This window comes from Sorex fumeus, unplaced genomic scaffold, assembly GCF_029834395.1.
Source record: "Sorex fumeus unplaced genomic scaffold, SorFum_2.1 ptg000122l, whole genome shotgun sequence".
NCBI classification, from domain to species: domain Eukaryota; kingdom Metazoa; phylum Chordata; class Mammalia; order Eulipotyphla; family Soricidae; genus Sorex; species Sorex fumeus.
Window position 1 is genome coordinate 13,031,432 of NW_026606179.1, and position 21,912 is coordinate 13,053,343.

The 21,912-nt window shown below is 48.4% G+C and overlaps 1 protein-coding gene across 1 annotated transcript in view; it reads right to left on the bottom strand.

Moving 5' to 3' along the window:
• The window catches only part of SAE1 (SUMO1 activating enzyme subunit 1), a 66,647-nt gene that overhangs the window by 14,181 nt on the left and 30,554 nt on the right, over positions 1-21,912 (bottom strand). Inside the window, exon 6 of the mRNA XM_056136009.1 lies at positions 16,521-16,626. Within this exon, the coding sequence (XP_055991984.1) occupies positions 16,521-16,626 (106 nt within the window). The remainder of the gene's footprint in view (positions 1-16,520; positions 16,627-21,912) is intronic.

Here is a 21,912-nt window from a genome sequence, read left to right on the forward strand (position 1 = left end):
CCCGTTGTTCATCGATTTGCTCGAGCGGCACCAGTAACACTCTACTGTGAGACTTGTTATTACTGTTTTTGGCATATCAAATACGCCACAGGGAGCTTGCCAGGCTCTGCCTTGTGGGCGGGATACTCTCAGTGGCTTGCTGGGCTCTCTGAGAGGGATGGAGGAATCGAACCCGGGTCGGCCGCATGCAGGGAAAACGCCCTACCCGTTGTGCTATTTTTCCAGCCCACGTGTAGAATAAACAAAGCAAAACACTCACTCAGACCCTGACAAATCTCCTATTTATGTCTAAAAATGTCCAGTGATGACCAAGCTGACTTTCCCATTAAAGGTGGAACATTCTGAGTGCCAGAGAAACAGGAAGGGGGTGAGCATGCCTGCTGGGCATGCAATCAACCCTGGTTTGGTCCCCAGCCCCACATAGTACCCTGAGCACCTACACTGTAGCCCAGCCCAACCTAAGTCACCTCAAATAAAAAGTAAATCAAAGTGGAACTTCCATCTAGTAGTCAGAGCCAGCAACTCAGCAGAGAGAAGGGGATCACATCTGGAACGCAGCAGCGGATGATGAGGGAGAGGACAGGCAGCACAAAGCAGGGACCCCCACCACATGGCCCTCCTTCTGCTCACAGGGCTGCCCTGACAAAGCCTGCTCCATTCACACCCACCCTGCCTGGTCACAAGCAGCGGGGAGAGCGGGGCTTTGCTCCAGCCCAGCACTTGAGCGGCACATGACCTTGACTCCGGGCATCTGCAGCTCCGTCCACTGCTCTTACCGAGGGAAGATGGCACCGGACATCCCCGTGACTCTGTCTGACAGAGCAAAGATGTAAGGCTTTAAACAAGGAACGCAGCTGGGCTGGAGCCCCCGAGCAGCTCAAACCCAGGCGCTGGCCGGGGGGTGAGGGGAGATGGGGGCCAGCAAAGAAAGCCAGGCAGGTTGCTGACAATGTTGCCCATTATTGCGAGCTGGTCTTGGGGGACTGAGCTTCCATCTGCAAGAGGGGAGAGGAAGAAAATGTCTGGGGCTCTTGTCAAGTTCAGAGTAACCAAATGAACACAATCCTATTATTAGTCGGGTGAAGAATGAAAGCCGAGCACTTGAGTGAGAAGCAGTGCCGGGAGAAGCTGAACCGCTTACTAGGCTGGTGACTCCTCAACAACATTTGGTTTCCACTTATGGTAATGGAAGAGCTGCAGGCACGATGCCAGGGAAGCTGTAACCCAAGGTAGCTAATGCCCCACAAGACGCTTGGCCCACACGGGTCCCAAGGCTTATGGGAGACACGGCTGAGCTTTCTATCTAGTCAAGGAGGGACAGGGGCTAGGACAGATTGGTCACATCTCTCCCCAGACTTCCCACTGACATCTGAAAAGCATTGCCTGCCTGAGGGCTCACCTCTGAGGCCCATCCCTCCCTCCCTGTCTGGCAGTGCCTTCCTCCTTTCTGAATGACTATGGTGTGGTTCTCTACCCCTGATAAGGCAGTGTTACCAAAAAAACACCCTCAAACAAATAGAAAGACCCATCAACTTTTTCTTTCTTGCTTGCTACAAATTATTTTTAATCCTTTGTGGTCATGACAGCAGCAAATCAACAAGCACTCAGCTGCTGCCCCACTGTGGCTGACCCCAACAGAAGCCCAGGCCAGTTCTGGGCAGAGGTCCCCGGCTCAAGGAAGGGGTGCTTTCTAAAGAGTACTGAGTACTGAAGCGTGCAGAGGGCGAGACCATGTTCAGACAACTGAAAATGAAGGCCAGAGTGACAGAACTGCAAGCAGGGCGCTCGCTGTCAAAGAGCAGCCAATCCAGGTTCAATCCCTGGAAGCCCACAGGATCCCTCAAGCATGCCAGAAGTGATCCTAGCACAGAGAATAAGCCCTTAGCACCACCAAGTGTGGCCCCAAAAAACATAAATTGAAAATGGGGGCCAAGAGTTGGGGAGACGGCTTTGAGTACAGGTCTTGACTGAAAGTCCTAGGTTCAACCTCTATAGTCTCCCAGTAACTTGAGCACTAGCTTGGTGGGGGCAGTTAACAATCTGGAACACTGGCGGGTATGGGGGTTAGGGGAAAAATGGGGCGATGATAGTAGCTAAGATGTCTGTACGGAGGAACACGTTTCATATGTATGATACCCTTGGCTTCATCCCAAGTGTACAGGGAAAGGCTGGACCAGCCAGGGAGGGGGCGCAAAAGATTGAGCCTGCAGTTTGATACCCAGTCCCACATGGTCCCCTGAGCAGTGCCAGGTGTGGGCAAAACTGCAAAACCAAATCTTGTCAAGAAAAAAAAAAAGATATGTTCATCACCAAGGAAGTCTACAGAAGAATCTAACTCCTCCATCAAGTTCTGAAAGGGCATGACACCACCTCTCCTCAGAGGTAGCGGGTATTATTCTAAGGTCTTATTTACCCGGCTGCACCCAAGGCTCCAAGCAGAACTGTTAACAGCTGGTTACTAAGGAATATTGGCTAATATGTAAAGGAGAGGCCAAGCTCGCACAGTCCTTCGCATGGTTTAGGCCCAGTCTGCCAAAACCCAGCAGCTGGAACTGGTTGTGGGATGTGCTTCCTGCCCGGTGGCCAGGGGGAGAAAAGCCAAAGGTCACCTAGGCAACACTGCACCAGCTACATGGTTTTACATGGCCCTCATATAGATGATCAATTTTTGTCTTTTTCTTGGTGCCAGGGATTTAACCCAGGGTCTAACACACAGCTGCTGGCCAAGCCTCCCATCAATGAGCCGAGGCACAGGTTAGGCTGGTCAGTTTTCTCTGAAGTTGAAATGGGGGAACCTTGTAGCAGGCACCAGCCCATTCACTCGCCAAACCCTCACTCTGCATCCTACCCGGGTCAGAGAGTGGGGAGCTGGGGCTGCTGCTGCTCCAGCCCTCGAGGCATGGGTCAGGGGGACCAAAGGCCAGCCAAGGCCAGCTAAGACAGGGACTGGGCTCTGAGAAGTAAACCAAGAGTGGAAAACAAGCAGTGGGGGGGGAAGGGAAGCAGGCTGCTCCAAGGGGTCAGGTGCAGTGAAAGGAGAAAGATCTGCTAACCCACATCTGAGCATCAATTCTGAAGCCGAATTTGCATCCTCAAGGCAAAAGAACATCAGTGAAGGGTTTCAGTCTCTAGACCTGAACTCTGAGAGCAGGAGGCAGGTTAGGCAAAGGGCCGGCAGTCAAGGGCGAGAAGAGCAGGTGTCTGGGGCTTGGGGTAAGGGGCAGCCACAGAGCCGCGCCCCTCCAGTGCACAGCAGAGGTGGAAATCCCCCAGTAGGAGCAAAACTTAATAGCTCAATTTGGAGACCCAGTTTCTGATACTTGTAGGACATAGCACATGAGAATTTCTTTCTTAGGGGATTTCTGGCCCACACCCAGCAGTGCTCAGGGATCACTCCTGGAGGGATCTGAGTGGCCATACATGGTGCCAGGGAGGGAAGTGAATCCAGGTTAGCTATAGTACAGGAGGAATTCTCACAGCGCATCTTTACTCTGTCCCAGTCAACAATAACGTCCAGTGGCTGTTTCTAAGCCACCAGAGCCCCAGCTGCAGGTGGTGGTGCACAGGAAGCTGGTGTCTGTATGCAAACACGCCCCCTACAGCCAACCCAACTCTACCTACAACAGGGCTGAAGCTTAGGAAGGAGAGTGTGGTGTTGCTCCACACCTAGGGGGTCACAGCAGCAGAAGGGTGCACCCTGAAATCCATAGAAACCTACAGTGTTCTTTTCCAGAGAAACTGCACACAGAATTCCAGTGAAGCTTACTTGGAATCCTAGGAAGTAGACATTCAGCCACACCAGTCATTAATTTGAAGCCTTATCTATACCAGGTAGATAAGATGGGACAACTTCAAAATCTGCCTAATTTTCAAGTAAATACTTTGATATATATTTCCCCAAAATAATAACACTGTTATATTTAATTATGTTGAAAATTGTGAAATTAACATTATTTTTTCTTTTTGGTTTAAGGCCAAAACCAGTGTGCTAAGAGGTTACTCCTGGCTCCACACAGGTATCGAACCAGGTTAGCTGAGTGGCAGGCAAGCATGGGGTTTTGGGTCACACCCAGGGGTGCTTAGGGTTTACTCCTGGTTCTGCTCAGGTAACCATATGGGATGCCGCATCGGCTTGAACCCAAGTGGTGCCAGGGAGGGAAGTGAAACCAGGCTGTGTGCAAGGTAAATGCTATCGTTCCAGTCCCAGTGATAATTTATTCTGATCCAAAAGTGTCCCGGGGCCAGGGAGAAAGCTTGTGGGCTGAGGACATGCTTTGCTGGCAGAAGGCCTATATCTGATCCCTGATGTGGCATGGTCACCTGAGCAATGCTGGGAAAGACTCCCAAGCACAGACTTGGGAGCAGTCCCTAAGCACTGCCTGGATGTGGGAACCTACCCCTAACAAAAGCTGTGCTCCATATGAAGGAGGCACCTTCCAGCTGGCTTGCAGGTCCATCAGACAGGAATACAGCACTTGTCCCAGAACAGAAGATGCTCCAAGATGCATCTCTCTGACCCCAGAGCTTTCCACATCCCTAGGGGCAGCCATCTGCCAAAGTGATTCTTTTTTGGTTTTTTTGCTTCTTTTTGGGTCACACCCAATGCACAGGGGTTACTCCTGGCTCTGCACTCAGGAATTACCCCTGGCAGTGCTCAAGGGACCATATGGGATGCTGGGAATCGAACCTGGGTTGGCCGCGTGTAAGGCAAAAGCCCTACCCGCTGTGCTATTGCTCCAGCCCCCCAAAGTGATTCTTTGTGATCCATCAAATAACAATTCAGCTGACCGGGGCACCTCTAATTACTCAGAAGTGTTTCCAGACAAACATGAACGCACCCATACGCCTTCCTAGGCCCACATAACCATGAACTCACCCACATGATGGCTATCCCAACCCAATTCCACAAGGCTCCTGCCCTCCAGCTAATACCACCTTCCATAATCACAGAAATGCCCTTTCTGGGAATTAAAAATCCTGAATTACATTCCCCGCCAGGTACAAGCCCATCTGCTGACTCCCACAATACACAGTAAGAAGTTTCATAATTGCTAATCCATACCACTATGAAAAACAACCCTCTAACTAGAGCTGGCTATTTGTTTATACTTCTTTTCACTTTAGTCTCAGAGCTATAAAGGTCAGTTCCTTTTTCCCTGCCTCAGTATCCTGATTTGAAATGCAGTACGACACATGCATTTTATTTTAATTCAGGGTTATACCTGGTCATGCATGCTCAAGGAACACCCCCAGAGGTGCTAGAGAGACCATACATGCTCCTTCTGGAGACCCTAAGACAGGACACTCTAGGCTCTTGCCTACAGACCATGTGCTCTAGCCCTTAAGCCATTTCCCTGGTCCTTTTATACACTCACATTGCTAAAGGCTTACTTCTGGCTCTGTGCTTAGGGATCACTCGTGGCAGGGCTGAGGAACCATATGGGATCAGATGGGATGCAAGGGACTAAACCCAGGTCAGCTACTCAGTTACATGCAATGCAAGGGCCCTACATGCTGTACTATTTCTCTATCTTCCACACGCTCTCAAAAGCACATTCTGTGTTTTTTTTGGGGAGTTGGTTTTTTCCAATATATATTTTTTGGTTTTGGGGCTAATACCTTGTAGTGTTCAGGGGTAACTCCTGGCTGTGCAATCAGGAAATACTCCTGGAGATTTTTGGGATAAAGTATACGAGTTGCCAAAGATTGAACCCAAGTAACTGCTATGCAAGACAAGCACTTTACCCACTGTACCATCTATCGCTCCAGCTCCTGAAAGCATGGTTCTGGTTCTTGGCACTTTGCTTTGTATAAAGCAGAGTCCAAAGTAATAGCCGTGCTGCATATGGTCCCCGAAGCAGAGATTCAGGAATAAGTCCTATTTGTGGCCCCCAAACAAAATAGAAGCAAGGTTCCCTCCTATGGCAGTGTTTCCTTCCTCACCTGGCAGGTTCTCAAGAGGCATGCAAGCTTTTTGAAAAACGGAGATGCGGGTACCAGAGAGAAAGGACAGCAGGGAGAGTGTATGCAGCCAACCTGGGTTTGATCCCTGGTACCACGCATGGTCCCCTGAGCACCGCCAGCAATGATCCCTGAAAGCAGAGCCAGGAGTAAGCCCTGAGCATTGCTGGGTGTGACCCAAAAACAATAATCGAAAATACTGATGCCAACTACCCCTAGTTATTTTTTATTAGCCCCTGCCTTTTCCTTCCCATTGCTGGGATTCCAGTCACCCTGATTCTATTCTATTCTATTCTATTCTATTCTATTCTATTCTATTCTGATTCTATTCAGAGTATTAGGGTTCAATTCTATGAGGCAGGCATCCACCACTGAGCTATCCTTGCTACCCTCTGGTCATTTGGTTCCGATTAATCTAAGACAGAACCAAAACATCTAATATTTCCCACACCCTTTTAAAGTTGTTTTTATTTATTTTCATGGGGGACACATCCAGCTCAGAGGGTCATTTGGTGTCGTGACCACCTGAGTCACCCCCCTGACCTATTTTACTTCTGTGTCCCCTTCCCTTTCCCCTGTGGTGTTGATTCCATGTCCAGGGTTCACATGGTTGGTTGGGGAGTGCAGGGGTTCCATCTGTTACAGTGCCAGGAATCAGTACCAGGGATTGAACTCATGGATTCCTGCCCTCAAAGCGGGCGCTCTACCACAGAGCCCCATCTCTGGGCCCTGGAATCTAGTTTTTAATTCTTCCGAAGTGACTGTGATATCTGCTCAGTTGGGAGAGCCACTGGCTGTGAAACTAAAAGCCTAAAATGCAGAGTCAGAATGATCCCATCTCCGGCCAGCTCTATGTGTGCCTTGCCCCTGTCTGACATTTTATCACCTTTCTTCATTACCTCCTTTAAAATCTGTATCACCTCGGGGGCTGGAGCAAATGCACAGAGAGTAGGGCATTTGCCTCGCACACAGCTGACCCGGGTTCGATTCCCAGCATCCTATATGGTCCTCTGAGCACCGCCAGGGGTAATTCCTGAGTGTAGAGCCAGGAGTAAGCCCTGTGCATCACCGGGTATGACCCAAAAAGAAAAACAAACAAATAAGCAAAAAAACCCAAAACAACCAAAAACAAAAACAAAACACTTTGTCACCTAGCCTTTAGGATGCAGAAAGCTGGGGCCGGAGCAATAGTACAGTGGGTAGGGTATTTGCCTTGCATGCAGCTGACCTGGGTTTAATCCCCAGCACCCCATAAAGCACCGCCAGGAGTAATTCCTGAGTGTAGAGCCAGGAGTAACCCCTGAGCATCGCTGAGTGTGACCTAAAAAAAAGGCAAAAAAGCCAAAAGCCCAAAGCCCCCGCCCCCCCAAAAAAGATGCAGAGATCTAACACAAGGCAGCAGAAGTACCTGCTTTGCACACAGCCACCCCAGGTTAGATCACCAGCATCACACATGGTTCCCCAGAGTAAGTTCTGAGCAAAGCCAGGTATGGTCTCCACACTAACCAAACTAAAATTCAGCCCAGGAGTCTCCTCCTGCTCCTCCTTCAATTCTCTGAGTTTCTGCAGCAGTTTGTTTTAGATAGCAGAATAATTCACTATCAAAAAACAGAACACAATACAGCAGCTTTTTCAATAACCCTGTTACAGCTCTCCTTCCAAGAAGGGGAGCCATTTTTTTCACTGGCTAGGAAATGTACTAGGAGATATACTTTTCTAGCAAAAAGTAGGTGCTCAAAAAATGCCTGTTCTCAGACCATTTTCAGCTTTAACTCCATGGTTCAAAGTGGCTTAAAAGTATTTTTCCATGACTCATCAGGGAGGATCAGACGGGTTGGGAGAGCCAGAAAAAGGGCTAGAGCAATGTTAGGAGCCCTGAGTTCAAATCCTGGCACCACTTAGACCCCCTAACATTGAGCTGGGAAGCTCCCCCTCCCCACCTCAAGCCCCAACATATGACTGCCAAAGGTTCTCTACTAAGGAATTCCCCACTAGAAATTAAGCCCATTTCTTCCTGTTCTGGACCAGACCTGCATGTCATGTTACTGTTCATGCTGGTAAGTGAATGATGTTTCCATGCTAGACTCGTTATTTTTAGCACTCCTGTTATGATAAACTCACAGTAACCTCAAAAAGAACAAATCAAAGTTAACTTTTTGCCACAGGAAACCAGCTCACGCTTACTGTTTTGCAACATGCCATGGGAGAATAATAAAAAGATGAGACCTTTTGCTTGTAGATGGTGAAGCCAAGTTTCAAGATAGTGGAAAAATGCAGCAGGAAGTCTTCAGTCTGGCCACTATCTATTAAATAAACTGGAAAATCACTCAACACCCAAACAAGGCAAACACACGCACACCGGGCAGCTGCTTCCCCCCCGCCGCCACGGAATCATGACTGAAGTGGCATGCAATGCCTACGTGCAAGGGGCACACTCGCCACAGCGGGGAAACGGGGGCGGGGGGGAGCTTGACACCTGTCACGCAGGAGTGAGGACCCAGTATCAGTCCCTGGTAACACTCCTCATCATCCCTGAAGCACTGCCTTTGAGATCCCTGGCACCACATGATCCCCAGCAAGTGCCCCAACTGAAAGATTGTGAACCCCCAGATAGTGAAATGACAGTAACAACAAAGGGCAGGAGAGAAGAGAAGAAAGGACAGGGAGTGTGGAAGACCCAGGACTCCATGGTCCCCCAAGCACCATGAGGTCTGGGTTAACAAACCAAACCCAAAATGAGACATCACATCTGCAGAGTGTCTGGGAAGCTGCACCCAGGCTCCTTCTGTGCGCTCCAGTGGCCCAGGTGAAACTGAGCCTGCCTCTCTGCACCACTCCTCAGGTGCACATCCAGCAATTCCCAGGACAGTGTCAGGAGCATCAGAACATTCTCAGAAGATTCCAGGCAATGAACGCCAGACTGGGAGATACTGAGAGCAATAAGCATTAACTTTCAAGGTTAAAGTGGCCGCAGAGAGGATTCATGAGACAAAGGGGGTTTCTGCACAATGTTCCCCAGAAACTCCACATTGGCAAGGAAAAAAAAACCAAAAAAACAAAAAAACACCTCGTCACGCCACATCAATTTGAGTACGTACTTATCAAGAACTATTCCAGAAACTTTAAAATTTTTTTGATGGCTGGAGGAAAGGAGGGTAGATTTGGACGGACCATACCACTGTGGTTGTGGGCTAACTCCTGGCGGTCTTGCGGGGGCCCTATGCAGCACCTTACCTCTTACACATTCACCCTGGCTCCTCCAGAAATTTTGCTTTCTGGGGCCACACCTGGCAGTGCACAGGTCTTATCTCTAGTGAGGCTGGGGGGGGTTCATATGGTATGCATGGAATCGAACCCAGGTCACTGCGTGTAGGGCAAGTGCACTACTCACTGTACTATCTCTCAACCCTCCTCCAGAAATTTTAATGTGGTTTCCCTAAAGCTTGGGAGAGAGGAAGTAGGGAGGATGTAATAAGAAAAAACCGCTCATCTATGTTTGATCTTTTAGTGTAGCACTTTTCCTTAAAAACAAAAACTAAACTAAAATTCAAAAATTCCATGATAGGTAAAACAAGCATATAACATCTTGCTGCGTAAGAATCTAGATAATCTTTGTGAACTAATGCATATTTGTTTATTTTGGTGTTATTTCTGTTTGGGGGGGTCACAGTGATGGTGCTCAGGGATTACTCCTGGCTCTTGAGTTCAGGCATTATTATTCCCTGCAAGTTTGTGGGAGGCTAAGGACCAAACCCAGGTTTGAGTGTGTGCAAGGCAAGACCCTACAGGCCATACAATCTGAGTCCTGTTTAGTTTTTGTTGTTTGGGTTTTTGTTGTTGGGGATGGGGCCTTTTTTGGGTTCATACCTGGTGATGCTCAGGAATTATTTCTGGATCTGTGCTCAAAAATTAACCCTGGGGGCTGGAGCGACAGCACATTGGGTAGGCCGTTTGCCTTGCAGGCAGCTGACCCAGGTCCGATTCCCAGCATCCCATATGATTCGCCTGAGCACCACCATAAGTAATTCCTGAATGCATGAGACAGGAGTAACCACTGTGCATCGCCAGGTGTGGCCCAAAAAGAAAAAAAAAAAAAAAAGAGGAACTAATCCTGGAAATGCTCAGGGGACTATATGGGATGATGGGATGCAGGGAATCAAACCTGGGTCAGCTGTGTACAAGGCAAATGCCCTACCTGCTGTATTATCACTCTGGCCCCTTCTGTTTAGTTTGGAGGCCACCCCTGGGAGAGCTCAGGGGCTATTCCTGGCTTGATGGAGATCAGACCTATGACTCACACCAGCAAAGCATGTACGCAGTCTTTACACGACAAACATTTCTGAGGGCTGCAACAACTGAACTGTGAGTAGGGCGCTGGACTTGATTGCAGTCCACCTATGTTTAATCCCCAGCACTCCATATGGTCCCTTCAGCCTCACTAGGAATGACCTGAGCTGAGCTCAGCACCAAGAGAAAGTCCTGAGTACAGCCGGTATGACCCAAAGTTTAGACACACTCACAACATACGCATGTTGTGGTCAGAAATAGCTCAATAAAATGAGAACAATTTGCAAAACATGCTCCGCATGTGGGAGGCACAGGTTTGATCCTTGGCACCACATATAGTCCTCCGAGCCCGCCAGGAGTGATCCCTGAGCATGGCCAGGAGTAGCCCCAAAACAAAACAAATAGGGGCTGGAGGGATAGCACAGAGGGTAGGGCATTTGCCTTGCACGCAACCAACCTGGGTTCGATTCCCAGCATCCCATATGGTCCCCGGGCACCACCAGGGGTAATTCCTGAGTGCATGAGCCAGGAGTAACCCCTGTGCATCGCTGGGTGTGATCCAAAAAGGAAAAAAAAAAAAAAGGAATATTTGTAGACAGCAGCTTCTCATGCGGAAGCTATCTTCTTCAAGACAAATTCAATGAGGACAAGTGACAGAACAACCTGAGTCATATACAGGGACAAGCAGAAAATCCAAAGAAACGTTTCTCTGTGTTTAAGAATGAGGTGACAGGGGATGGAGTGGTAGTATAGCAGGCAGGGTGCTTGCCTTGCACCTGGCTGACCTGGGTTGGATCCCTGGCACCCCATATGGTACCCCGAGCCCACCAGGAGTGATCCCTGAGCATAGGCCCAGGAGGAAGTTTGGAGCACAGCCAGGTGTGGCCAAACCCCCCCCCCCCAAAAAAAAAACAAACAAGAATGACATGACAGACCCAGCAAGTCAGTTTACAACTCTTCTAAGCTCAGGGTCCTACGTATCTGGTAGTAACCAGGGCAGGAAATCAAGTTTAGAGTCAACTTCCTCTCGGTCACCATCTAAGTCCAAAGGGTAGCAGGGAGTCAGCCAATTGCCTCCATAGAGAAGCCCCAGGAAACACCTCCCCCTGCATCCAGACAGCCTTGTCACTGCAGCTGCAGCCCCTCTAAGAGACAAGGGTGGGACTGGAGCGATAACACAGCGGTTAGGGCATTTGCCTTGCATGCGGCTGACCCAGGTTCGATTCCCAGCATCCCATATTGGTTCCCTGAGCACTGCCAGGAGTAATTCCTGAGTGCATAAGCCAGGAGTGACCCCTGTGCATCACTGGGTGTGACCCAAAAAGCAAAAACAGCAAAAAAAAAAAAAAAAAAAGAGAGACAAGGGTTTGCTCAGAGCACTCAAAAAGAAAAATTTACAACAGATCAGGATAGAGGCCAGAGCAGTAGTCCAGTGGGTTAGGCGCTTGCCTTGTATATGGCCAACCTGGGTTCGATCCCAGCACCCTAAGGTCCTTGCCCCAGGTCAGGAGTGATCCCTGAGTACTAGCAAGTGTGACCCGACTCAAAAACTAAACACCAAACAAACCCGGGATAACCCATAAGAAGACTTGCAGACTGCTACAAAGAGAAAGGCCAGATGAGGTTATGGTGGATGATCTAGTCTGGGAGTCTGAGAGAACTAGACTCTAGAGAAAAGTCGGGTTTTAGACCCAAGACTAACACTAACTTGCTATGAGAGCTGGATGACTCATTTCCCTTCTGAGGCCTCCTTCTTATCAGCTGGCCGAAGGACGACTTAGATGTGAGCTCCTGGGCCAAGGAGATAGCACCAAGCACTGAAGGGGTGGGGGCATGCTTTGCATGTGGGAAACCTAAGCTCCATCCCCAGCACCCCATGGTGCCCTAGGCACTAAGTCAGGAACAGACCCTGGGCACTACTGTGTGGCCCATCCTAGCTCACCCATTGGGTTTCTTCATGCCAAGTCAGAGAGTGACTGCGGGCAACAGCGTTTCATGATTCCGAAGCCCCGGGGAAAGCTGGCCACCAAGGAGGGCTCCTTCAGTCCTGCCTGCCATCGGCGCGGGACTGGGAGGAGCAGAGGGAAGCACTCATTCGCTGTCCTGGGTTAGTCTCCTCCTTTCAGAATTTATTTTTTTTTGGAAGGGGAAGGGCCTGGGGCAGAACCAGTAGTGCTCAGGCTTTACTTCTGGCTTTGGTTTTTACCACCACAAAACTCACACACTCTTTCTCTCTCTGGGGGGAGGGGCGGTGGATGTCACACATATCCCAGAACTCAGGGTTTACTCCTAACTCTGCACTCAGGCAGGAATCACTCCTTGTGGAGTTCAGGGGACTTTATGGGATGCTGGTGATGCAACCCAGACCAGGCCATGTGTAAGGCAAGTGCCCTACACACCGTACTATCACTCCAGCCCTCTAAATATAGGGGTTTTTTTTTTGCTTTTTGGGTCACACCGAGCAACGCTCAGGGGTTACTCCTGGCTCTGTGTTCGGGAATGACTCCTCGCAGTGCTTGAGGGACCATGTGGGATGCTGGGAATTGAACACGGGTCAGCCGCGTGCAAGGCAAATGCCCTACCCGCTGTACTATTGCTCCAACCCCCGAATAGTTTTAATCGCAAATCTAAAGCCCTGGAACTTGAAACTTGAAGAATAACTAGAGAAGTAAAAATAACACGTATTATCCAACAAAGCATCACAAGCAGAAAACCAAAGCCAGTACATGATCAGCATTAATACTCAAGTACGGAACAAAGGAGCAACTGAGGTAATCCCAAAACTTTCACTACACAGTTGCAGAATCAGTAATCACCACACTAAGGGGAAGAGCATGGGAAACCTGAGTAACACAGGAGTCATGGCCTCACTGCACTCTAACACCCCTGTGTAGATGTGAATTTGAGTGGGCCTTCAGGAATTTAAGTTAGTAGTTGAACGTCACTCATCTGAAACTATGACAGAGGCTTGACTGGACGCCAAGCTGTTGCGATTCTGAGAGGCTGCTGTTCTGAACAAGTGCAGAGCCTGCCAGTTACACCTGATGGTGCACAGGGGACCGTATGTGATGCTGGGGATCAAACCAAGGTCCAACAGGTGGCAAGGGAAACACTTGAGCCCACTTCTTTCTCTGGCCCAGCCACACAGGACATACTGCAACTCTGCTTCTTCCTCACAACCCCTCCGCTACCAAGGAGTCCCTCACAACTGATGGCGGGGGCGAGCGGCATCTATGCTAAACCCAAACTCTCCTCTGTGTTTCCCACAGCATGGTTGTGCCTCCCCACCTCAGTGCAAGACTCCTAAGGGTAGGGATGGCTTAGCGCATGTCCCCATAATTGGGGACAAACAGCTGTTCCAAAGGAGCAAGGATGTCAAAAGCAAATGCCCAAAGAGCACTGTGCACAAGGCCAAGGTGCAGATATCACCTGGTACTTCACACAGCATTTAATCCATATGAGTTTTAAAAGACCTGGGCAGACTGATTCCATTTCCTTTGCCACTTACAACCTACGTCCTGCAGGGCAAAGCAGGGTGTCTCTGTGGGGTCTCCTCTCACTAAACCAAACTGTGGGTAGCACACTCCCCATTGGTGTACCTGACCAGGGAAAAGGCAAGTGTGAGATCAGAGGTTCCTCAGCCAGCCACTCTTCACACAAAGGCACGGCAGAGGAAACGTGACAATGCCCTTGATCTTTCCCACGAGTGACACTACCAAGTCACTCTCCCCTGCTGGGCCAAGGAGCCCCCAGTTGAGTAACCTAAATACCAGTTGGCTCCTTTTATTATTGTATTATTTGGAGGGGCCACACCCAGCAGTACACAGGGGACCATGTGGTGCTAGGGATTGAACCTGCAGTTCCCAAATGCAAAGCCTGTATTCTAATCTTCTGAGTGTGTCCCTAGACCAGTAGAGCCCTTTCACAAGGAGTAGTACAGCTGTGTGACAGCCGGCTGCAATGCACAAGGGCTTTCCGTGTGTCCTGCAAGACCTGGGGTAACTCTGGATCCCCAACTGAAGACATTAACATCTTTTTTGGGGGAGGGGCAGCCACACTCAAGAGATGCTCAGGGGTTATTCCTGGCTCTGCACTCATGAATTATTCCTGGCAGTGCTCGAGGACTATATGGGATGCTGGAAATCAAACCAGGGTTGGCCGCATGCAAGGTAAACACCCTACCCACCGCTCTGGCCCCAAGGAGAAATAACTTCTTTCTCTACTCCTTTTACCCTCATGCTTCCAAGAAGGTATTTTGGGTTCTACACTACACTCACATATGTGATGATGCATTCCTACTTAACCCACTGAATTACTTCTGCACAATGGCTATACTTTTTTTTTTTGACTTTTAGGGTCACATCCAGCTGTGCTAAGAGAACCATATGGGGTGCCAGGAATTGAACCAAGATCAGCCATGTGCAAGCCTTCCCTACTGTACTATCTTTCAGGCCCCTACTTATCCCTGTTTGAACCAGGAAACAGCACAGAGAGATCAAGGATGCTGGTGTTTTCAAAGTGACAGCAAGTATACAAATAATACTGGTGTGTGGGCTGGGAGGTGGCTTAGTGGTAAAACACTTGTCTTGCTTTTCAAGAGCTCAGGCATCGGGGGGGAGTGGGGATGGGAGAACTCCCAAAGGCGGGGTGGGGGGAGCTGGAGAGAGCAGAGAGCGAGCGAAAGTGCTTTGGGAGTTGTACTCCCCCCACCCCAAAGTCACGCAATTCCAAGTACAAGTAAGGCAGGCCTGGCCCCGGAGAGGTTCTCCCTCTGACACAGGCCCCAAGTGTCCACTCCAAGGCCTGATGGAGTGTCTGCATACCCACAGCCAACCCTCCTACTAGAGACCTGTGCTACGGGAAACTGCTACAGGTGTTCCACTCCTCATCTTGCCAAAGCCCCTGTGGGGTCGTTTGTTTTCACCTGTCCTCTCCCGGAGGCTGACAGAACTGCATCCCTACTTTTTTTCTTTCCCTTGTCCTTGCAGACTCCACAAAAATACCTGCATACCTACTGGAGCACATGCACACACACACGCATACCCAACACAAGTCGGCAAATCGCAACCATGTGGGGTAGTTTTGGGAAAAGCCAGTCCTCCCCAACTACTTCATATATTAATCCAGAGGGAAACTTCTTGAATCACTTACTAGTCAGATCAGATTAGTGCTAAAGTTAAGCTTTTCTATGCCAACGAATGTGAGCCATACTAGAGACAAAATGTTGGTGAAGAAAGATTTTTTTTTTTAAGTAAATAGATTTTATTTGGAGGATTTTTAGGTATGGAGGGAGAGAGAGAGAGAGTAACGTACTCAAGAGAGAACACAGGCTTCTCCAAGGGTAGAAAGAGCCCCTACACACATCCTAGCATTAGACACGAAAGCATGAAAGTACACATCTCAAGAGGGGAGATGCGGGCGACATGTGCTAGGGCACCACATGTGCCCGGCCACATGGGTGCAAGCAGCACATGGGCTCGGGCAGCATATGCGCCAAGAAAGATTGATTTTTTGTTTTTTGTTTAGCAGCGCTGGGGACTAAACCCAGAAGCTTGCACAGCTGAGGAATACAATTCATTGAACCACTTTACCGAAACCTCATGAGCAATTAAAAAATATACCTATATACTCTATAAAGTGTGGGGCTGGAAAGATGATACAGCAGGGAAGGTGTCTGCCCTGCACACGATAGCTGGGTTCGCTCCCACCACTGGTCTCCCAGCTCTGCCAGCAGTGATCCCTGAGTGCAGAGCCAGGAGTAAGCCTGAAGCACTGTGGGGTATGGCGCAAAAAGCAAAAACAAAAATTTTTTAAATGCCAGACACAAGAACACTTAGAATGCAAACACTACTTAGTCAGCAGCCCTCTGAGAACCAGCAAGGGCTGTGAACGTCACAGGGACCTTTCAGGAGCAGGAAGCTGGTTCTGAAGCCAAGGAAGTACTCTGGCATCTTAGTGTACTTAAGTGTTTGTGTTTATTTTTTTAAGCAAAAAAAAAATCACTAGAAAGAAACCTCAGATTCAGCTAGGGATATGGCTCAGCATCAGAACACTTGCCTAACATGTAAGAGTCCTAGGTTTCACTCCAGCAATGAGGAAAGGGAAAAACCAAAAAAAAAAAAAAACAAAAACAAAAACACACAGGCCCTATTTCATTCACTCTGGCTGTTCTCTATTCACTGCTGAGAATCAACTCTGGGGGAACCCACCTCCCAACTGTAGGCACACATCAAGACCCCCTTGGACGACTCGATTACAGACAGAGCACTGACCTTGAAGGAGGAAGTAGTCAGACGCAGTGCGTTTCAGCGCCGCCTTGGCTCTCTCACTGCTCCAGTCCACCTCCAATGCTTCCTTCACAGAACAGAAGACCACTTTCTATGGAAAAAGAAAAGAACACTTAGGGATAAAATAGGTCAAAGCCACAAGGCAGGGGCTCTTTATCACTGCGGAGCAGTCTACGATTCACTATTCATCAAAGAGGCCACCGCTACACATATCCAGTCCACATTTCTGGACACTCACTGTGTGCCACTAGAGACACAGTCAGGTGACAGGTACACCCTGACCAGGACAGCCCGGCTCCCAGAGACCTAGTGTCCATCCAGCTTTCTGGTAAAGCAGCTGTCCAGAGACCTGCATGAGTGAACGCAGCTTTAACAGCTCCCTTGCAACAGTAAAAAAAGATAACAATGGACTGTTTCTCTCAGATTCAAGAGTGATGGCTATGCTAAAACAAACAACAGCAATAAAAATTATGAACATGGGCAATGAGCACAAAAGCCAAAGGCAAAGAAAATGGAAGTGGCATTTGCAAAAGTCTTATAGCATGAGAAAGTATGTTGAAACGCTGTTTAGCTTATCAAATTACCTTGAAAATGCCAAAACATTTTTGTACTTTAGTAAACAAATATAAAGTGATTTTCTTTACCCTTTTCTTTTTTTATCTTTCTTTTTTTTTTTCTTTTTGGGTCACACCTGGCAATGCACAGGGGTTACTCCTGGCGGTGTTCAGGGGACCATATGGGACGCTGGGAGTCGAACCCGGGTCGGCCGCGTGCAAGGCAAATACCCTACCCGCTGTGCTATCTCTCCAGTCCCTCTTTAACCTTTTCTAAGTAACGGAGCCTTTGCTGGGACTGAGAAAGGCAGGAAGAGCACGTGTGGGAGTGTTGGTGGCATTGCTATAGGGGACAGAGCCGACAGAGAAAGTTTTGCCCAGGGGTTGCAATGGAGATAACCTAAGAATCTCAGAAGACAGATTTCTCAGTGCCAGAGTATGAGAAATATGAAAAGGAAAAAATTATAATAAAGCACAAGGGGAGTTACAGGCGTGAAACCACTCTGACTAAATACAGATAAAAAGAGCAAATGTCAGTGTATACATGTGTGTGCCCACACAAACCTTAATCACCACTCTAAAAGCCAGGAGCCCCAGGAAGATAAATGAATCTTGGAGCAGAGATGACTGATGTCAAAGCCAGGCAGAGAGAGTATCAGGAATCTCTTAGCATGACCAAAACAAGGGAGAGTTCCAGGAGTATGGGGATATGGCAAAAGGAAATAGGAGTCCACTTTAAAGAGCCCCAACCAGTCCGATCTGGAACTAAGATTTCACACTAAGATAAAGTAACAGGGATTGGAGCAGTAGTAAAGTGGGTACGTCACTTGCCTTGCATGTGGCCAACCTGGATCTGATCCTCAGCACCCCATATGATCCCCTGAGTATTGCTAGGAGTGATCCTTAAGCACAGTACGGGGAGTTAAGTCCTGAGCACTGCTGGAGGTGGCCAAAACAACAAGAGAAACTAAAAAAGACACAATGGAGAGAATAGTACAGTGGGTTGGGTGCTGGCCTTGCACAGAGCCAATCCAAGTTTTATCCCTGGCATCCCATGTGTTCCCCTGAGCCCACCAGGAGGGATTCCTGTGCATGGAGGGTGTGGAACCCCCACCCAAAAAGAGTAACAGCAGACTGCCAACATTTTGAATTAACTAATATCCATTAGTCCAAAGATCTGAAATTCACTGATATTCAATAAAGAGAAACATTTTGTTAGAGAAGAGAAAGAATGAAGTACTGGGGAGTGATACACCCAGTGTCCAGTCTCTAGGGACATCGTTCTCTCAAATGGTTCCGGAAAAGAAAGTAGTCCTCGTCATAGGCTACTGGGGTGAGATTTGAGGTGGTGCATGTGTAACAAAGTTCAAGCTTGACAGCAATGTGCCTTTTCATACACAATCTGCACATATCCACACCCACCAGTTTCTCAAAAGGGAAAATATACCCATGTCTAGTGACCTGAGATCGGCTATCAGTTTATGAAGCTCCACAATGGGCTGGAGAGATGAAAGCTCAAATTGCTTGAGAAGATAAAATAGTCAGGCTTTGTTAAGGGGGCTTTCTGCTGCCACATAATTGCTCCTTTGGGGTTTGGATCCATTGTAAAACTAGTATACAAGATGCTTGTGTTGCCCTCAAAGCCTCTGGCCAAGGGGTCGGTCTGACCCTCCACATATCAGTTATGTCACCAGCGAGTGAAAGCACCTGGCACACGGCCATACTGGTTTTGTTCTTTATATATATAACAAGCCTGACAGCATCAGTCAAGTCTTCATCAGCATGGGCCATCCAAGCGAGGAAGCAAAGTCTTCAGATTTCAAAAACAACTGAGACCTAAAGTCCTCTGAAGTTTAACTGCAAACCCAACATATTTGTTGTCTGTGAGACTAAGAAGAATGCAGAAAGCCCGCAGGTTTGCTCCATACCACATAGGGAACGAGGAGAGCTACATCTGAGAGGCCCCAACCCAGCACACAATTTCTACTATTTTCAGGGCATGCAGCAAGTGCCAATGAGAACCCACAGAAATGTCCCTGTCTTTGACTCTAACTCACAATAGGAAGCAGAAAATAAGCCCCATGTCATGAATACCTGGAGGCTGTCAAGCTCAGAATACTCCCACTCCTTGGCAGTCCTGCACCAGAATCAGGTTCACCTCAGTGGAGTGTAGATGGGGGGCACACACCTCCTAGACCCCAGGGAATCCTGCTCACCCATGAGGAAAAGAGCTGGAGGATCGTCAGGATTCCTGGAGAACAAGGCTCTTCCTCCCCGAGTCTAAAAATGGAACAATTCCCAATCCTGCCATGATTTCGAGCCAAGAAGTTGATCTTTTCTGGACTGTGAGTGACACTCAAGTTTCAGGGATGCTTCTTCCCCTGGGAGAAGGCTCCTAGGGGCCCTGCCTGTAACACATGCCAGCCCTCCAGATTAGGAGACAGACAGGGTGGCACATGGCCCCAAAAGACCAATCCAATTTTTTTCCTCCCAGAAATTGAGGTTTTGAAAGAAAGAATCATAGGGCAAGAGAGAGGTATGACCCTGCACACAGACAACCTGAGCTCAATCTCCGGCACTGGAATGGTCCCTGAGCACTACCAGGAGTAAGCCTGAGCACCGCCAATGTGACCTGAAGGTCAAAAGAAACAAGAGGACTGGAGCAATAGTACGTGTCTGTCTCACATGCAGCCGACCCGGGTTCGATTCCCAGCATCCCATATGGCCCCCCCCCAAGCACTGCCAGGAATAATTCCTGAATACAAAGCCAGGAGAAACCCCTGTGCATCACCAGGTGGGTGTTAGCAAAAAAAAAAAAAAGACAAAAAACAAAAAAACAACAAAAAAAAACCCCACCCACACACACACACAAAAAAAACACCAAGAAAATTGGAATCACAGATCTATTAATATTGAGACCATAAAGTAAAAAATCAAGTTCCTGCTGTCCCAAGGCCCCCTCAGTTTCCCATCTTTACCCTTCTGGGATCGACAGCACAGCGGGTAGGGCGTTTGCCTTGTACATGGCAAACCTGGGTTTGATTCCTCCATCCCTCCTGGAGAGCCCAGCAAGCTACCAACAGTATCCCGTCCGCATGGTAGAGCCTGGCAAGCTCCCCGTGGCGTATTCAATATGTCAAAAACAGTAACAAGAAGTCTCACAATGGAGACGTTACGGGTGCCCGCCCAAATAAATTGATGAACACTGGAAGGACAGTGCTACAGTGCTGTAATGCTACCCATCTGGGCTCAAGGTGGTTATCTAAGGCTTCTGCTGCTATCCAGACCTCCTCCAAACAACATTTCCTTTTTTTGGTTCAAATTCAAAGTTTACTAAAACATTAAGAGATGATCTAGGGGTCCAGGCACTTGCCTGGCATGCCACTGACCCTAGTTCTATCCCCAGCACCACATACAGTCACCTCAGTCCCACCAGGAATTATCCCTGAGACAAAGTCAGGAGAAACACTTGAACACAGCTGGGTGTGGCTGAACTTCTTCACCCCACACTTTCACATGCCCTCCCCCCGAAAAAACAAACCTTACGCAAACTACCTAGTCCATGGTAGGACATATGCCAAGACAAAGCTTGCTGTCCTTACCTCGCTGGCACTGGATTTACTGAGGAGCTACACAGCCAGTGCACTGAGGCAGGAAGGATCTAGCAGAGGCACCCCTGCAAGGTCTATAAGTATTAGTACCCAGTGAATGACCTCACCTGCATGCCTGTTTCAGTCTCAGCCTATAGGGCACACCCAACCTCCCTGAAGATTCTAGGCTAGACAGAGTCTAATATAATCGATCGACTAGTTAAGACACACACATGGGGCCAGAGAGCATAGTGGGGAGGGCACTTGCCTTGCATGCTGCTCCCCACAGAGCACCCCAGGAGTAATTCCTGAGTGCAGAGCCAGGAGTAACTCCTGAGCATTGCTATGTGTAACCCCGAAACAAAAACAAAAATAAAGACTAACACATGCATGCTCTTTTCCGTCTTTAAACTGATCTCTCCTGTGAAGGGGCTCAGCTTCCTGAGAGAAGGATCACAGGTAGAGGGGCTGAAGAGTCTAGATTTTCAATAAATGGACATGGTACCAATTGTTTTTCATTTGCCAGAAGGCCCAACAGTAAATATAAAAGATAAATTTTCCACATGGTCTATCAGCCACCAAATTATGGGGTTGTGCTGAGCTATTTCAAATAGCAGGTAAGAAAAAAGAAAAAAAAAAGCAAGCCACACACAACATGCTTGTCAAATCTATATTAGCATTCCTATATATGTCCATATATAAACTCACATGTTACTATACATCGCCTCTCTACGGTCATTCTATTTCGACTCAGAAAAAAACATTGAAAAGAAAGGTACAGTCAACATTCACCTTTACTCAGCTTCTTCTGTTCTTTGCACATTTGGGAGTGCAAATATTTTCCTTTTCTCATCTGTCAGCACATGTACAACAACAGTGTTATGGATGTAAACCTGAATGTAAACCAGACTCTTGACAACTTTCGAATCTCCAGGCTCTCAGGTTTACTTTCTGTATCTACTCCTGGGGTCTCCGCTTCAGAATCACAGCCTACCCAACAAGCACCCCAATCTGAGACTGTCATCACACTCCGCAGAATGGTGAGGTAGCATGAAGTCCCCAAACAGTGCTGCGACATGCTGCAGGCCTGGGAATGTAAATTGATCAAAGGAGCAGGAAGTCACTTAGCAGGGTCTGGGAAAGCTGGAGCCGCAAATGTTTTCTTGCTCCTATGCGGGCACCTCCTGGAGAAATCACACTTTATTCAGCTTTCTCTTCTCTCTCTCTCCTCTC